The sequence below is a fragment of the Penaeus vannamei genome, chromosome 33 (genome assembly GCF_042767895.1).
Source record: "Penaeus vannamei isolate JL-2024 chromosome 33, ASM4276789v1, whole genome shotgun sequence".
Lineage (NCBI taxonomy): Eukaryota > Metazoa > Arthropoda > Malacostraca > Decapoda > Penaeidae > Penaeus > Penaeus vannamei.
In genome coordinates this window covers 7,133,444-7,145,087 of record NC_091581.1, presented here as the reverse complement: position 1 = coordinate 7,145,087, position 11,644 = coordinate 7,133,444, and the positions used below count along the sequence as shown (strand labels likewise).

Here is an 11,644-nt window from a genome sequence, read left to right as displayed (position 1 = left end):
CTCTCTCTCTCTCTCTCTCTCTCTCTCTCTCTCTCTCTCTCTCTCTCTCTCTCTCTCTCTCTCTCTCTCTCTCTCTCTCTCTCTCTCTTCCTCCTTTTGGAAAACAATGGGCGTGGTTTATATTATTAATGTCCTCATCCTCTCCAGTGGACGAATCGTGGGCAGTGTTTAGCTTGTTGTTCTTAGAGGCTTGGGAACAATGGGCGGGTTTTATATTAATGTCTCTTACTCTCTCTCTCTCTCTCTCTCTCTCTCTCTCTCTCTCTCTCTCTCTCTCTCTCTCTCTCTCTCTCTCTCTCTCTCTCTCTCTCTCTCTCTCTCTCTCTCTCTCTCTCTCTCTCTCTCTCTCTCTCTCTCTCTCTCTCTCTCTCTCTCTCTCTCTCTCTCTCTCTCTCTCTCTCTCTCTCTCTCTCTCTCTCTCTCCCTCTCCCTCTCCTCTCCCTCTCCTAATGGAGGATTGCTGTGTTTGTCTTGTACTCTTAAGGGCCACGTTTGCATTTATTGTGAAGAGAATATTCGATTTTATGGCTTCATTTTGACTCTCTCTCTCTCTCTCTCTCTCTCTCTCTCTCTCTCTCTCTCTCTCTCTCTCTCTCTCTCTCTCTCTCTCTCTCTCTCTCTCTCTCTCTCTCTCCCTCTCTCCCTCTCCCTCTCCTAATGGAGGATTGCTGTGTTTGTCTTGTACTCTTAAAGGCCACGTTTGCATTTATTGTGAAGAGAATATTCGATTTTATGGCTTCATTTTGACTTCTAAGATTGGCGAGTGGCTCCTTCAGCTCGACAGAAGATTATAAATATTTTGATTTTAATTCAATACAGATTCATCTCCTTCCTCCTCCTCGCCTTTTCAAAAAAATAAGTAAATAAATAAATAAAAAATAAGTAGACATCTAAACAAACGAAAAGGGAAAGGGTCGTTATTTTGTTAACTCCTCCCGGTTTGTTTACAGAAGTTAAGAGCAGAGTAGGCAAGAGTGGAGAGAATATTTCAATAGTAATTTTACGAAGGCAGGGCACGGCGGCGTCTTGGCATGCAGAGGAGGGTATATGCGACGGCCATCTTTACAAAGCGAGAATATATCAGTGCATGACGGCAGGAGAACCTTCCGTAGAGAGATCTGGCTCCGGGACACTCGGCGTTCGAGAATGTTCGAGAAAGACTGACTGATCCGTCGGGAATACAAGCAAGGCCATATTTCAGGGAGGAGACAGTTGGGCACTTTTGTTGACGATGTTGTTGTTTTACGTGTTTGGTTTTCTCGTTTGGCAATCAAAGGACACGGGAAAGAATTTGTTTGCAGATCTGTATCCGAAAGACTGACTTCGGGCGCAAGTCAGTCCGAGCACCAGGCAGCGGGGGGGCAGAGGGAGGGGGTATTATGCCCTGGGAACGGAAGGGGGGTCATTGTGGGTGCTGGTGGCACTGACTAGTTGGCTCAAGATGCCCGGTGAGCAGGTGCCAACTGGCCCCGTGCCCGAGCCTTCCTCATGTGACCCCCGCCTACTTGGCCTGGCACCCGAGCTACACATCGTAACGGTTATCGTATTTGAATGAACGTTTTTTTCCATGTTGCTGCAAAGAAATTTATCAACATTAGATTTACCAGGCGGCCTGCGTGGGTCAAAGCCATCGGCAGGCAGCGTGGAAAGCGACCTCGAAGCCCTCAACTCTCGTTTCAGGAGTGACAGGTTTGGGCGATGAGTGTGTTGGGAGCGGGGGGAGGGGGGAGAAGGGGAGGAGGAAAGGGGGAAGGGCGTGGAATGCGTAATAAAGTATCACGTTGATCATATAGCATACCCCCTTCCCGCCCCCCACTCACCCCCCTACCCCGCCGCCTTACCACCTTTGTTAAATGAGTCGTTTCGTGGGCTGCCGCTCCGCCATCGCTGTTGGTGTCTCGTTTTGCAGATCCGCCGCAGCTGTTTGTTGTTTCCCTTCGTCTCGCCGTCGGGCCGAAGGGAAGGACGAAGGGCCGGAGGGGCAGGAGACTCCGACCAAACGGCCAGGGCACGCCAGAGGAATGCCCTTCCTTCTCCTATTACTATTTCTCGCCTCTTCATTTGCATCCCGAGTCTTCCGTCTTGTATCCGTCGGGAAGCCACTCGACTCGGGAGAACAGCGAAGGGTGAATGCGGTGTATGCATGAGGTGTATAATGGGCTTTATGGACTGTCGGTATAACACAGACTCTGCATAGACGTAAAGGGGATGGCGTGGCTATTTATAACATGCTCTCAAGGTAATCGATGATATACGTGGCGGACAGCAATGGATAATTGTGGAAGAAGAAACAAGGAGGAAGATGGTAAGGGAGGAAGATGGTAAGGGAGGGAGAGAGAGAGGAAGAAATAGAGAGAGAGGGAGAGGAAGAGAGAGAGAGAGAGAGAGGGAGAAGGAGAGGGAGAGGAACAGGGAGAGAGAGAGAGAGGGAGAGGTAATGAGAGCGGGAGAAGGAGAGAAGAGGAGAGAAAATGGGAGAGAGATAGAGAGAGAGAGAAGAGCAAGTGGTTGGTGGTCCGTGCCCGATCACTTCCCGCCACGGCCTCCGCGTGACTTCTTCAAACGACTTCTTCCGAGTAATTACTGCCATTTCTCTCTCTCTATCTATCTATCACTCTCTCTCTCCTCTCTCTTCTCTCTCTCTCTCTTTCTCTCTCTTTCTCTCTCTTTCTCTCTCTCTCTCTCTCTCTCTCTCTCTCTCTCTCTCTCTCTCTCTCTCTCTCTCCCTCTTCTCTCTTTCTCTCTCTCCCTCCCTCCCTCCTTCCATCCCTCCTTCCTTCCCTCCCTCCTTCCCTCTCTCTCTCTCTCTCTCTTTCTCTCTCTCCTTCTCTCTCTCTCCGTCTCTCTCTCTCTCTCTCTCTCTCTCTCTCTCTCTCTCTCTCTCTCTCTCTCTCTCTCTCCCTCTCTCTCCCTCTCTCTTCCCTCTCTCCCTCCCTCTCTCTCTCTCTCTCCCTCTCTGTCCCTCTCACTCTCTCTCTCTCTCTGTCCGTCTCATTCTCTCTCTCTCTCTCTGTCCGTCTCATTCTCTCTCTCTCTCTCTCTGTCTCTCTTTCTCTCATGTCTCTCCCATCTCTCGTCTCTCTCTCTCTCTCGTCTCTCTCTCTCTCTTTCTCTCCCTCCCTCCACCTGAAGAGCCAGTGTTCCCTCCTTTCTCTCTTGAACCTCTCTCTTAAGGCTGAAGGTGATCTTGGTCTACGACCTCTGTCTACGTCTCTCTCTCTGTCTCTCTCTCTCTCTCTCTCTCTCTCTCTCTCTCTCTCTCTCTCATTCTTAGTCTCATTCTCATTCTCCCTTTCTCTCTCTCTCTCTCACTCTATTTCCCCATGTCTCTCCCATTCTCTCTCTCCATTTTTCGTAACTTTGATGTCTCTCCCTCCACCTGAAGAGCCAGTGTTGCATTTCTTTTTTGAACGAACTATTTTAAGGCTGAAGGTGATCTTGGTGCTACGACCGCTGTTACGTTTCCTCCACTTCTATTTTCTATTCTTAGTATTTATGCTTTTTTGTTTTGTTTTTTTCCTTTATTGTCATTTATTAACTCTAGTTTTTTTTTTCTTTCCGTGCGACGAAAAGATGGTATCTGAAAAAGACACGAGGAATGTGAGAGTGTAAAGAAAGAATGAGAGAGAGGAAGGGAAGAAGAAGAAGAAGAAGAAAAGAGAAAGAAGGAATAGAAAGATATTAAGAAAAAAGAGATAGAGAAAAAGAAGAATGATTTGATACAATAAAGAATAGCATTTCGGTGTTGGAACAGATTTTGTCTTTGAAGAACATCTCGGAAGTTGCTATTCTTAGTGTTTATGTTTTTATTTTTTTCCTTTTTTGTCATTTATTTACCTTTTTTTTTCTTTCTTTCTTTCCGTACGACAAAAAACAGTATCTGAAAAAGACACGAGGGATGTGAGAATGTAAAGAAGAAAGAGAGAGAGAGGAAGAGAAGAAGAAGAAGAAGAATTAGAAAAGAAAAAGAAGAAACAGAAAGATATTAAGAAAAAAAAAGAGATAGAGAAAAGGAAGAATGATTCGATACAATAAAGAATAGCTTTTCGGTGTTGGAACAGATTTTGTCTTTGAAGAACATCGCGGAAGTTGCTATTCTTAGTATTTATGTTTTTTTTTTCTTTCTTTCTTTCTTTTTTTGTCATTTATTAACCTTTTTTTCTTTCTTTCTTTCCGTACGACAAAAAAACAGTAGCTGAAAAAGACACGAGGGATGTGAGAATGTAAAGAAGTAAAAGAGAGAGAGGAAGAAAAGAAGAAGAAGAAGAATTAGAATTAGAAAAGAAAAAGAAGAAACAGAAAGATATTAAGTAAAAAAAGAGAGATAGAGAAAAGGAAGAATGATTTGATACAACAAAGAATAGAATTTCGGTGTTGGAACAGATTTTGTCTTTGAAGAACATCGCGGAAGTTGCTATTCTTAGTGTTTATGGTTTTTTTTTTTTTCCTTTTTTGTCATTTATTAACTTTTTTTTTTTCTTTCTTTCCGTACGACAAGAAACTAGCTGAAAAAAGACACGAGAGATGTGAGAATGTAAAGAAGAAAAAGAGAGAGAGGAAAGGAAGAAGAAGAAGAATTAGAAAAGAAAAAGAAGAAACAGAAAGCTATTAAGAAAAAAAAAAAAAGAAATAGAGAAAAGGAAGAATGATTCGATACAATATACAACAGCATTTCGGTTGTTGGGAACGGATTCTGTCGCGGAAGTTAGGAGACGGATACACGGATATAACATCGGATATAACTTCCCAGCTTTTCTCCTTCGCCTTCCGCTGTGCCTGAGGGAGTCCTGCTCGCGCTGTGTCAGCTGTGAAGGCGGCGCGAGAAGCTGTCCTCTCGCCGCCTCTCGACCCAGCGGCAGGCACACGGTGGAGCTGGTGTGATCCTTCGTTCGTTGGTCACTGTTGTTGTTGTGTTTGTTGTTGTTATTGTTTTTGTCGTTGTTGTTCTTGGTATTATTTTTGTTCTTGTTCGTGGTATTATTTTTGTTTTTGTTATTGCTATTGGTATTGTTATAGTTTATATCATTACTATTACTATTGTTGTTGTTATTATTATTGTTTTTATTTTTGTTGTTGGTATTACTATTATTGATATTGTTATTGTTATTGTAATAGTTATTGGTATTGTTAATAACCTTTGGTGGAAACGAAGGGCGGACGCGGTTCCTTAATGATGATGGTTATCGTTATTGTTGTTGTTGTTTACAGAAAACTCGCTTATCTCCCTGTGGCCTCGTTCGCAGCAGTGGCGTTTCATAACAGCAATTGTTTTTGAGAAGGAATCCGATTGCTGTTCTCTCCGCGCTCGCCACTCGGGTCGCCGGGCTGACGAGCGGATCACCACGATTCGGGAAATGCGCTCAGTTGGGAAATTCTCTATTTTGCGATCTGGTCCAGTTCGCGCGCGCGGATATTGGCGTGTCCTGGGCGAGATTATGCCGGGCGGAGTGAAATAGGCAGGGCGTTTTTTTTTTTTTTTTGGGAGGGGGGTTCTTTCCCTCCTCTCCTTTGTGTCCTTGTGTGTGTGTGTGTGTGTGTGTGTGTGTGTGTGTGTGTGTTAGTAATGCTCAGTTATGTGTGTTAATGTGTGTGTGTGTGTGTGTGTGTGTTCTTTCTCTCTCTCTCTCTCTCTCTCCCTCTCTTTCTCTCTCTCTCTCTCTTTCTGCCTTCTCTCTCTCTCTCTTTCTCTTTTTCTCTCTCTCTCTCTCTCTTCTCTCCTCTCTTTTCTCTCCGCTCCTCTCTCTACCTCCCTCCTCTCCTTCCTTTCTGTACCTCCTCTCCCTCCCCACCTCCCCCCCCTATTTGCAAGTTAATAGGCCTACCCCCCCCCACCCCCTACCCCCACCCCTCACGTGACTGGGATGGATTTATTTCGGATTTGCATACAGTAGTGGCCGGCTTGACCTTTGACCCTTGACCTCTTCCCCCGTTTATTTTCTCTCGAGATTTTTTTTCCGTTTATTTTCTCTCGAATTTTTTTTTTCCGTTTATTTTCTCTCGAGATTTTTTTCCGTTTATTTTCTCTCGATACTTTTTTTTTCTAGATTTATTTTTCTCTCGAGTGTTTTTTTTCGTTTATTTTCTCTCGAGATTTTTTTTCCGTTTATTTTCTCTCGAGATTTTTTTCCGTTTATTTTCTCTCGAGATTTTTTTTTTTTTCGTTTATTTTCTCTCGAGATTTTTTTTTTTTCGTTTATTTTCTCTCGAGATTTTTTTTCCGTTTATTTTCTCTCGAATTTTTTTTTTCCGTTTATTTTCTCTCGAGATTTTTTTTCCGTTTATTTTCTCTCGAGATTTTTTTTCCGTTTATTTTCTCTCGAGATTTTTTTTCCGTTTATTTTCTCTCGAGATTTTTTTCCGTTTATTTTCTCTCGATACTTTTTTTCCGTTTATTTTCTCTCGAGATTTTTTTTCCGTTTATTTTCTCTCGAGATTTTTTTCCGTTTATTTTCTCTCGATACTTTTTTTCCGTTTATTTTCTCTCGAGATTTTTTTCCGTTTATTTTCTCTCGAGATTTTTTTTCCGTTTATTTTCTCTCGAGATTTTTTTTCCGTTTATTTTCTCTCGAGATTTTTTTCCGTTTATTTTCTCTCGAGATTTTTTTTCCGTTTATTTTCTCTTGCAATTTTTTTCCATTTTATTTTCTCTCGAGATTTTTTTCCGTTTATTTTCTCTCGAGATTTTTTTCCGTTTATTTTCTCTCGAGATTTTTTTTCCGTTTATTTTCTCTCGAGATTTTTTTTCCGTTTATTTTCTCTCGAGATTTTTTTCCGTTTATTTTCTCTCGAGATTTTTTTCCGTTTATTTTCTGTCGATTTTTTTCCTTTTATTTTCTCTCGATTTTTTTTTTCGTTTATTTTCTCTCGATTTTTTTTCCGTTTATTTTCTCTCGAGATTTTTTTCCGTTTATTTTCTCTCGAGATTTTTTTTCCGTTTATTTTCTCTCGAGATTTTTTTCCGTTTATTTTCTCTCGAGATTTTTTTCCGTTTATTTTCTCTCGAGATTTTTTTCCGTTTATTTGCTCTCGATTTTTTTTTCCCGTTTATTTTCTCTCGATTTTTTTTCCGTTTATTTTCTCTCGAGATTTTTTTTCCGTTTATTTTCTCTCGAGATTTTTTTTCCGTTTATTTTCTCTCGAGATTTTTTTCCGTTTATTTTCTCTCGAGATTTTTTTTCCGTTTATTTTCTCTCGAGATTTTTTTTCCGTTTATTTTCTCTCGAGATTTTTTTCCGTTCATTTTCTCTCGATTTTTTTCCCGTTTATTTTCTCTCGATATTTTTTTCCGTTTATTTTCTCTCGAGATTTCTTTTTTCCGTTTATTTTCTCTCGATTTTTTTCCCGTTTATTTTCTCTCGAGATTTTTTTTTTCGTTTATTTTCTCTCGAGATTTTTTTCCGTTTATTTTCTCTTTGTGAGGATTTAATTACGATTTTGTATTTTTAATTACGATTTTTTTTTTTCGTTTCTGTATAGGCATAAAGGCGTATTTGTCTTATTAAGCGTATGGATTTTGTCAGTATATTAGAGCTGTATGTTGGAACGCTCGGGAATCCTGTGCATTGTTGGCATAACTTCCGTTAGTAAACAGTGAGTGTTTTTATTTTTTTTACTCCCCGAATACGTATGGTGAAGATCGCTACTTACATTCTACACTTAATAACCAAGTAATTAGTAAGTAATTACCACGCTATCTACCACTTCATCCACCATGTAATTCCAGCACGTCATCTACCACGCCATCCACCACGCTATCTACCACTTCATCCACCATGTAATTCCAGCACGTCATCTACCACGCCATCCACCACGCTATCTACCACTTCATCCACCTCACATATCCTTGGCCCCGCCCACCTCACGCCGCGGGATCCACCACTTCATCCACCATGTAATTCCACCATGCAGTTCCACCACTTCATCCACCACGTCATCCACCACTTCATCCACCTCACACTTCCTCGGCCCCGCCCACCTCACGCCGCGTCAAGCCAGAGGTACCCACGCGCTGTCGTCGGGGAAGGGTGGGGGGGGGGGGGTCGTCGGTGCCCTTCGGTCCTCGCTCGTGTCGGCCGAAGGAGTGGTGGGGGGGGGCTCGCTCGTGTCGGCCGAAGGAGTGGGGGGCTCGCTCGTGTCGGCCGAAGGAGTGGGGGGAGGGGGCTCGCTCGTGTCGGCCGAAGGAGTGGGGGGGCTCGCTCGTGTCGGCCGAAGGAGTCCAAGGATCGGGCGGAAGGGTATTCCCAGGGGGAGTGGGAGGAGTGGAGGGTGGGGGTTGTGGACGGGGGAGGTGAAGGGGGGAAGTCGGAGGCGAGTCTCGGTTCGGACGCGTTGGGGGCAGATGCTTGGGAGACGGGAAGGGAGAGAGGGATGGATATATACGGACGATGGAAGGAGGAAAGGAAGATCTTGAGAAATGAGAGTCTGATGGAAATGTCTCTCGGTCCGTGAGTGGGAGGAGAGGAAGAGAGAGAGGGAGAGGGGGAGAGAGGGAGAGAGAGAGGGAGAGGGAGAGAGAAGAGGGAGAGAGAGAGAGAGAGAAGAGGGAGAGAGAGAGAAAAAGAGAGAGGGAGAGAGAAAGAAGGAGAGGGAGAGAGAGTGAGAGGAGGAGAAGGGGGAGAGAGAGAGAGAGAAGAGGGAGAGAGAGAGAAAGAGGGAGAGGAGAGAGAGAGAGAGAAGAGGGAGAAGGAGAGAGAGAGAGAAGAGGGAGAGAGAGAGAGAGAGAGAAGAGGAGAGAGAGGAGAGAGAGAGAGAGAGAGAGAGAAGAGAGAGAGAAGAGAGAGAAGAAGAGAGAGAGAGAGAGAGAGAGAGAGAGAGAGAGAGAGAGAGAGAGGGAGAGAGAGATAGAGAAGAGGAAGAGAGAGATAGAGAAGTGGAAGAGAGAGATAGAGAAGAGGAAGAGAGAGAGAGAGAAAGATGCCGTAAAGACCCGGTTCCCACACTTCTGCACTATCGCGCTGCTCTCCGCAATTGATAATGCTTGTTTGCGATGATTCAGGAGAGCCCGAGACGCCTTCAGGAACCCCGTGATGGGCCTTTCCATTAGAAACATATTGCGGGTCTTATTCCTCCCGCAACACGCCCGTTCCCCCGGCATGACTAATAGAGCGAACATACTTCACACTTAAAGAAGTTGGACCATAAATATTCACGGATGTTTGTTTAGACGGTATTTTTTTTTTCTTCTTCTTCTTCTTTTCTTTTCTTTTGTTTGGCCTCGCGTCAGACAAAAGAGGATGGATTATTTTAGATGCAGAAGCAATTTTCCAACCTGGGAAAACTGGCGTGTAATTGCGTTCAGGAGGCGGGGGGGCGGGGGGGGGGCGAGACAGGTGCGTCGCCGTGCTGAAGCTGCGCAGGGGGCGGTGTCCCCGGTGGAGGACTCGCACGGGGGGGAATGGGGATACTGGGGGGGGTACGGGGGGGGAGGGGGATACGTGAAGGGGGAAAGGGGGAACGTGAAGGGAGGGGGAGGGGGGAATGTGAAGGGAGGGGAGGGGGAACGTGAAGGAGGGGGGAGGGGAAAGGGGGAACGTGAAGGGAGGGGAAGGGGGAACGTGAAGGGAGGGGGAGGGGGGAACGTGAAGGGAGGAGGCGGGGGGAGGCAGCGGGAGGGAGGACTTTGACCTCAGGGGTAGTGGGAGGGGGAGAAAAGGTGGGTCATTTCCATAGAACGAGGGTGGAGGGAAAGGGGGTCGAAATTAGGCCCGATTTTGAGATTAAATTGGAGGTAAGGCGACTGCAAGGAAATTAAAGAACTTGATGAAAGCGTCTCAAGAACCGAGCAGGAACCACGGGGACTGGATCTTTACTCTGGCACCCGGTGAGTGGGCGAGTGTGACAGCACATTTATTGCGATGCTTACCGACGCTCGCTCGCTCGCTCTCCTTCTCCTCTTCTTCTTCCTCCCCCTCCTCCTCCTCCTTCTTCTTCTTCTTCTTCTTCTTCTTCTTCTTCTTCTTCTTCTTCTCCACCACCAGCACCTCCTCCTCCTCCTCCACCAACACCTCCTCCTTCTCCCAAAATTTCCTCCTCCTCCTCCTCCTCCTCTCCTCATCTTACCTTCTCCTTCTCCCAAATTTCCTTCCTTCTTCCCTTTTCTTCCTCGCCGCCGCCCCCGTGTCCCTTTCTTTGCTCCGTTCCTTCCTCCTTCCTTTTCTTCCCTCGCCGACCCCCCTCCCTGTCCTCTTTTTTCGTCTCCTCCTCCCCTCCTCCCCTCCTCCCCTACCCCCCTCTCTTCCTTTTCGAATCTGGCGAAGGGCGAGAGGAAGCGGTCTTTGGAAGGACGTCGATCCTATGGACAGGTCGAGATATCATCATCCTTCGATGTGTCGTGCAAAAAAAGTGGAGGGAAATCAGGTTTTGCAACGGTTCCTTCCGCCCCTCCACCCCCCACCTTTCCCATTCTCCCTCTACATCCCCTCCCCCTCTCCCTCCACATTCCCTCCCTCTTTTCCTCTGCACCTCCTACCCTTCTCCCTCTCCCTCCACATCCCCTCCCCCTCTCCCTCCACATTCCCCCTTCTCCCTCCACATCCCCTCCCCCTTTGCCTCCACCTCCACCCCACCCTTCTCCATCCCCCCCTTCATCCTCCACACCCCCTCCCCCTCTCCCTCTACATCCCCCTCCTCTCCCTCCACATCCTCCCCCTCTCCCTCCACATCCCCCTCCCCCTGCCTTCCCCCCCCTATACCCCGGTCAGAGGATCTAGGGATACCGCCATAAGGAAGAGAAGGAGGAGGAGGAGGAGGACGAGGAGGAGAGAGCATACGGTGGACCCTGACTCCCCTCCTGGGCTGGTGCCAAAGAGTGCCAAGAGTGCCGCCGCTTCGGGTGCCTCGCCATCGCTAGGGGGGTTCAGGGGTCCTGGGGGGGGGTCATTGCGGGGGGGGGGGGTCGTTCCAGCCTTAGGCCCAGAGGGAGGAAAGGGAGAGGCGGACGAAGGGAGGAGGAGGAAAGGGAAAAGAAGAAAAACCGTGAGGGATTAACAGGAGTAGATAGAAAGAAAAGGAAATGGAGTGGGAAGAAAGAAGATGGAAGGAGGAAGATGCGATCGAACTGATAAATGGGGAAGAATGAAAGGAAGAATAAATTAGAATGAAATTTAGAGGGAAATTGTAGTTGAGTTTGCCAAAGAGAAAGGAAGAGAGAGATGGAGATGGGAGAGGGAGAGAGAGAGAGAATGTTATTATTTTTATTATCATTGTTGTTGTTTTTATTGCTGCTTTTTATTTCATTATTATTATTACTATTATTGTTATTTTTTGATGAGTGATTATTATGAGCATTATTATTAATTGTAATCATTATCAATATAATGATAATAGTAATAGTGATCATGATAATGATCATCACCATTATCATAAGTATGAACGTAATTGTTGTTATCATATTTCGCTTATTTTTAGATAACAAGAACTATTATTGAATTTATGAAGTCGTTCAAATAACCCCATGTTTGAAAAAAAAAATACTTCAAAGAAAAATGTGTAGCTAAAAAAAATAGTTAAAAAAGGTTTAAAGGAATGACCCAAAAAACGGGAGAGTAACTGACAGATGTGAGTTTATGAAATATATAAAGATAAGAGAATGGGGAAATAGAAAATAAAAGCTTTGGATCTTGTAGACTTGTAGACACACACATCC

General features: G+C 45.3%; 1 protein-coding gene across 1 annotated transcript in view; it reads left to right on the top strand.

Moving 5' to 3' along the window:
• The first annotated feature begins 7,534 nt into the window (after nucleotides 1-7,534).
• LOC113818035 (platelet binding protein GspB) overlaps nucleotides 7,535-11,644 on the top strand; it is a 62,172-nt gene continuing 58,062 nt past the window's right edge. The window contains exons 1-2 of the mRNA XM_070145216.1: nucleotides 7,535-7,579; nucleotides 7,724-7,997. Coding sequence (XP_070001317.1) covers nucleotides 7,535-7,579; nucleotides 7,724-7,997 — 319 coding nt within the window. The remainder of the gene's footprint in view (nucleotides 7,580-7,723; nucleotides 7,998-11,644) is intronic.